The sequence below is a fragment of the Dermacentor albipictus genome, chromosome 1, assembly GCF_038994185.2.
Source record: "Dermacentor albipictus isolate Rhodes 1998 colony chromosome 1, USDA_Dalb.pri_finalv2, whole genome shotgun sequence".
NCBI classification, from domain to species: domain Eukaryota; kingdom Metazoa; phylum Arthropoda; class Arachnida; order Ixodida; family Ixodidae; genus Dermacentor; species Dermacentor albipictus.
The window spans coordinates 502,363,041-502,369,622 of NC_091821.1; the positions used below are offsets into that span (position 1 = coordinate 502,363,041).

Sequence of the window (6,582 nt, forward strand, 5' to 3'; positions counted from 1 at the left end):
ATGGTAGCTTGCTGTGTGTGAAAACAGATAGAAAATAAATAATTATGCACTCTTAACATTCAGTGATCTTGATCCACAACACGGCGACAAAATTTTTAGTTCCGACAACGGGTCATCATGACATCCGTAATAATGGCATTCCGTATACCAAGAGCCAGGATATCAAAGGCCATGCTTTTGCCGTGCTTCGGGCGTCTGAAAACTGCTAACGTCATAGCCGCCACGCTTTGGACATGTATTTGACTATAAAAATAGTACTACAATGTGCTTCACCGCTGGGCGCTAGGGAGCAAAGCTTTGTTTTTGAAAGCAGCAAGTGCTAAAGGATGCTCTTGCGCAAAATAGAATAACCACATAATTTACCCAATATGATATTTTTCTATGTTTATTACATTTCGAGAAAAAAGTCGGTTTTCAGAACAATAATTGTCTAGCAAGATAAAACTATACAGCCCTAAATGCCCAACAAATTGAGCCGGCTGTCTTGTCAGTTTTTTTTTTCTTTGTCAACGCCGCGTTGGCCATGAGGTACATTCCTCCCTCTAAGTTCAGTTCCCAGAAAGGGGTGCGTACAAAAGGCCGGCCACAACTTTCACTGAGAGGCGACGAATGTCTAGGTGTGAGTCAACCATCGCAAAGTAGTGGGGAAGGGGTGGAGGGGGGGGGCATGTTTCGGCTTAAAGAGGGGCTTTCGTTCCGCGGCGGTCAAGGCGAAGCAGGTGGATGGAAAGAATGTAGCATGCCTCTCCCGCGCATGCGCAAAAATTTGACAGTTGGCCGAGTCGAGGCAAAGAGGGTGACTATCGCAATCGCCATCAGTTCTTTTGCGACGCCGGCATGGTACGGTCGAGCGATGTAGGTGTTTCATGGCGTATTGTAGCAGCAATCTAGCTGTTTTTGCTGCTTTTTATTCTTATGATGTGTTGTGGCTAATTCATCAATGCAAGCCGACCAGCAAGGTGTTTGCGAAGCCCACGGTGCTTTCTTCGTTCCGTGATGTGAGCGTTTCTGGAACTTCTCTGCCAGCTGCGATGCAGTGTCGTGTGAAGTGATTCAATATTGGCACTGTCCGTGTTTTAAACTGCACAAGTAGCGAATAGCTGTTCCTCAAGACTGCTATGCGCCGAAGTTTTCTCTATCTCCAAACTATAATAAAAGGTATGTTCTTTTCCATCATTTTTCATAAACATTTTATTTTGACGTTATTTTATTTCTTCCTACGCCGCATTCTGGCAGGTTATTATAGCGCGAACTGTAACGACGTGATATGTTTTAAGAACGATTGTCTTACATTTGTCAGCTGCCCCGCGTCATGCGGTTCGCTTGAAGTTGCTATAAACAAGAAGCGTACAAATACTTCGTTTTCACAGTGTTCCCATTGATTTAATGTGTGTTAAATATTGTCTCATCATGAAATAATTCTTTGCTCTTTCGTACTCTGGCTGCACAGGATGAGAGATAGTAAAATATTGAGCGTATAGTTTCATGGTTCACAATTACGTATGTTTCAGCGAAACGGTTCACAATGACGTAGGTTGCACTGGTTAGACAAGTGCGAATGTGAAAGAAAATCATTCGCGCTTGTTAACCATTGCTACCAATGTGATTGTGAACCGGTATATTTTGACACTGATATTTTGTTTTCGAGTAAAAATAAACGATCACGTCAAATTACAGAAGCGTTCCATATAGTAAGGCGTGCTTAAAAATGCGTCAGTCAGCCATTGGTTGCTATCACTGACAAAGCATTTGTATTCTTGAATACTGCTTGAAGCTCTGTAATCTGTTCATATAAAAATGGATGACACATTTTAACATGCTCGGTGCAGCTAGCTGGCGCTGTTACGTTCAGTCCTTCCAAAAATAACCAGCTGTGAGTAAGCGCTCGCGTGTCCACCGTCTCTGCGTCCGTGTCTATTGTGCGCGCTACAAGTTTCACCATGAATAAACCATTTAATTAACTTTTTGAGTGAGTAACTCATTTATGCAGATAATTGGTAGAGAAAACATTCTTGACACTTTCCTAATTTTAATAACATGTAGTAAATACAACGCAGCAAACGATATGCATTGCAATATGTTCCCAATCCTTGCCATCTCCTCTGCAAGTAAACAGGGATGACGGTTACAATTTTAGGATTCATCTGAACCTTGTTAAAAAGCTGTTCTGTGTATGTGATATGCTAACCTGAACATGATGTTAACACTGACAATCTTGTTTCTGTGCAGGGTTGGTTCATTCTGCAAACATTCTGGACATCCGCTCTGAATGTAAAGAATACATTATAATCGATGCTTCCTAGAGATTATGCGACAGCTGCCGTGCCGTAATCAACTAAGTCATTATTAATTTATTATTTTTATTGATTTCTCTACTACTTCTCTCACAATTCTGTGTGAATATTTTTTGTGTGAATAAACTTCTTTCAGTGCAAACTTGACTTGCATTTGTTTTCCATGTACATGTACCACCTGGGTTTCATAATGCCTTTTACCAACATGTTCACGCATACTGACACATTTTTACACTATGCTACTAGGTCGTATGTGGGACAAATGTTACTAGGGGGATAGTAAGACGTCAGTAGCAAGTACTTAAGCACATGGAAGTAAAATATTGCCAGAGTGTTACTAAAGAGCCAAAAGACTTGTGTTGGTTGGCGGTTAGTAGAATGTTTACAGACCATCTATGAACATGCTTCAATTGAAGTACGGTAGCCAATTCTTGATAGGGTCCAATTCTTGATAAGATGCTACTAGGGTGTATAAAGACTTGCAAATGTTAATAGGTGATTGGTAGGAAGTTGGCAGAACGTTGACAAACATTGTTCAATTGGAAAAATGTTAATACGGCATATAAAGAAAGCTTGCTAATAGGGGATCGGTAGGAAGTCAACAGAAAATATATGAACATTTTTCTTTTGAAAGAATGTTAATATAGTGTATAAAGAAAGCTTGTTAATAGGGGATCGGTAGGAAGTCAACAGAAAATATATGAACATTTTTCTTTTGAAAGAATGTTAATATGGTGTATAAAGAAAGTTTGTTAATAGGGGATTGGTAGGAACTTAACGGAAAATATATGAACATTTCTCTTTTGGAAGAATGTTACTAGGGTGTATAAAGACAAATGTTCATAGGAAATTGGTAGGAAGTTTAAAGACATCCTATGAACATGTTTCTAATGGGAGTTGGTGGCCAATTGTTTCTAGGATGTTACTAGAGAGTTGGTAGGATTGTATAAAGACATTTGGTAGAATTTCAATTGACTGTTGGTAGGTTCTAGTAACAAAAGTCTATAGACTGTCTAAAAAATGTTGCTAGAAATTTTTATAAGGGTAGCGCTCTCAAACGTGATAAGAGCTGCTCCGTTCTTACCCATGGGCCTGGCACTCACTATCCTACACGAGTAGCACTTGAGGTTGGCCATAAGCTCTTCGCTTGTAAGCCAATTGGCACGATAGATGACGCCGCGGATCTGGTCCGGGCGAATGGCTTCATAAGCCTGTATTGGTGTTTCCCTTCCAGAAATTATGAGAGACTGGAGTCCGAGAAGACGGTCCCTAGCATGAGTGTGCGAAACGTCTACTGCAAACTGATTGATTCGTTCAAGAGGGCGTACTTGAAAGCCTGAATGAAGATGAATTGTCTGTAGCTCGTCAGCAATGGCTCCGTGCAGCCAGTGTGCTGGCAAAGTGCCTAGTAGTCCAGGCGAGGTGAGCTTAATTATCACAGTGCGTTTAACACTGATTGGATCGGCCGATGTAGTTTTGTTCTTTCAGCGGACATATTGCCAGTCATCCTCTTCAGTTTGCCCATTATTAGCTAAGTGACCTAGCCTGCCTGACAAAGTGGCCGTGGAAGCTGACGCACAGCCCTGCACTGGGAAAAGCGCATTCGCATTGCAGGCGTTGTTAGCTGCCTTGGAGATGCTAAGTTGCCCGCCATGCTGTTTACTCGCGAGGCGTTCGTTGTGTTGCACCATCTAGGGAGCGCCGAACGGCCCCCTTGATTTCTTGGCAAATTTCGCAGATGTAAAATTGCAAGATCCTACCTGAGAACAACTCTTTCCAGAAAAGAAATTGGAGACAGGTATCGTCGCAACCACTTGGCTGGATTCGTCATCCGCATCCGTCATGCTTGCGTCGGCGTCAAGCAGTTCGTAAGATTCCGTCGCGTTATCTGTGCCGCCGCTCTGAAGCGATGCTGCCGTCGCGTCTTGCTGCAGCTGCTCCGAAGCCATGTTGGCACCGGCGGCGGGCGTGTCCGATGATTTCAACTGGTTTTCTGGACCAGTACTTGACGTGGAAACGTTCGAAACGTTATACTGGGATGTCGAGAAACATGAATGTGGCGGCCCATCCATCTTTGGGAGCCTAGCCCAAACACTTCCGGGCCCGAAGCTTCAAAAACGTCGGACCGATGCGAACTTGCGTCTGATCGGGACGGCTGCTCGCAGCGCCACCACTAACTTCCTTATTTCTTCGTCGTCGATGCATATATGAACCCTATGCCACACAACCGCGCAGACGCACAGATTACATTACTGAGATGTGCCAAATAATCACATACGCAACCATAGGAATTGAAATTCAGATGGGTGCAGGGACAATGTTGTGTCACTGCTGCAATTATGGCCTTGTCTTTTTATGAGGTAGGCCTCTAAGGCGAGCCGCGCATGCTCATTCTTGGTTTTGCCAAGAATCAACGTCCGATCAAGTCACGCCTCACATTGCTGCAAGAATTTATGCAGCGCAACAAGGTGCGCTCCTGTATCTACATTGCTGTTTACATTTTGCGCATATTCCCTGAGTCGCTCATTGACGCAACGCCCTATCTGGCCAACGTACGTCTCACCACATGTGAGTGGAATGGCATAAACCACGCCGACAGCGCACGGCACTTATGAGGCACCATGCCGAATTTGGCATCCTCCTCTGCTCTTTCCGCAGGTGCGGGAGCATAGCTTTGAAAGCTTGTAAGGCGCAGAAAGTGCCAAAGGAACGCGATGCCTGCAAGCAACTTCCTTGAGTTCTTTTCTTAATAGGAACAAAGTTTTTAGCACTGCCTGCAACGCTTTCTCGTTAAAGATGCCCTTCTCGACGACAGCAAACCCTCCTTCTTTATCTGCTTCCAAAAGACAGAGGTCGTTATCGTTTAGGAAAGACAACGTTCGTCGAACACTGACATCAGGTCAGCGTGAAGGTCCTTTAGGCACTACTTTATCCAAACGCTCGACACCTTCAAGATGGCAGCGATCACGGACTTCTTCATTCACCTTGGGAGCAACATTTGTATTAATAGCTATGAGTTCATGAGCAGGGACACTAGAAGGAACAAAGAACTTAGGGCCTTTCACTAGCAAACGGTTAACATCATTAGACAGAACAGCGTTACCAAGTATCTTAACACTTTTTGTTTCATCCAAGGTAATTTTTTCACCAGATCTACACAAAATCTTTAACATGCAATTCCACCTTGCTTCCGTGAGCGGAGCCGCAAGGCAAATATAAGATCGGTATTTCTTAAGAGCTATTCACTCGGGGTCAGCAGCATGGCAAACCGACCAAAGCCAGTGCTCAAAAGTTGATTTGCCGACACAGTTCCGAGCGTAAAAGTTTACAGAGTCTCTTGACATAGCCCCACGAAGCAGCCACAGGACTGAACAAGGCACTCACGTCTGTCGGCACAAGTCCTTTGCGTAGAGAGAACCCGTGAAGTTTTGCTCGGCCAGTCGCAAGGATGTCGTGGCTGAGCAATGAATGGAATTCCTACGTTTGCGTATGTGATAATTTGGCAGATCTCAGCAAATGTAATCTGTGCACCTGCACGGTTGTGTGGCCTAAAGTTCATATATGCATCGACGACGAAGAAATAAAGAAGTTGTTAGCGCCAGTGTGTGTCGTATTTTCCTTTTGTGGTTCGGCTTAGGTGTTTGCGCTGTAAGTTTAAGTTCAGAATACTGCGTTTGTTAAGTATTCTGAAATATAAATGAGCTTTTCGTATAATCATTAGGTACCATTTTTTCGGTGCTAAGTGTTCTTTATGAGACCAAAAACCAGCCAAGGAAGCGCAAGTTGGCTACCAGCAAGCTTGATAGTGCTTGGACAGGCTAGAAGCAGCTAGAGCTATGTCAATCTATACTTTAGACAACTTCAAAATGACTAGCACTTGATCTCTCCAAGCCATACGTTTGTAGCCATTGTGAAGACAATTGTAAAAAGTGTAAAAATACGAAGGCATTGCCAGGGAGGATCCAGGGCAGCCTCAGCAAATTGGAGGGGGGCAGCTCTCCAGTACATAGAGTGAACGGGGGGGACGAAACAGTCTATTTTGTAGGCGTGGAAGTTGCCGACATGCTTCGGAAAAGGTAAGGGGATAGTTGCGTTGATAGGGCATATGAAATCCCTTGTAGCATAATCAGTACCACAAATGGCGCATGCGAAAGTCTATTATTCATAGATTTCCCACGCACACTTTGAAGAGCGCACTTTCTCCGGCTCAAATCTCGCGCCATTTTGATAGCATACTGCGACTTTCAGCCTGCAAAGGAGACGCGCAATTTAACATGTACACAAAGAG

General features: G+C 43.8%; 1 protein-coding gene across 3 annotated transcripts in view; it reads right to left on the reverse strand.

Annotated features, from left to right (window-relative positions):
* Positions 1-6,582, reverse strand: part of LOC135909344 (uncharacterized) — a 74,617-nt gene that overhangs the window by 26,923 nt on the left and 41,112 nt on the right. Inside the window, exon 1 of one of the 3 annotated variants that reach the window (XM_065441290.1) lies at positions 4,573-4,692. The exons of 1 other annotated variant lie outside the window; for it this stretch is intronic. Coding sequence is in view for 1 of the 2 variants with exons in the window: in XM_065441288.2 (XP_065297360.1) it covers positions 4,055-4,366 (312 nt within the window). In the remaining variant the exon portion in view is untranslated. Of the gene's footprint in view, positions 1-4,054; positions 4,529-4,572; positions 4,693-6,582 lie in introns of those variants that run through there. One more of the 3 variants, XM_065441288.2, reaches the window with a different exon arrangement.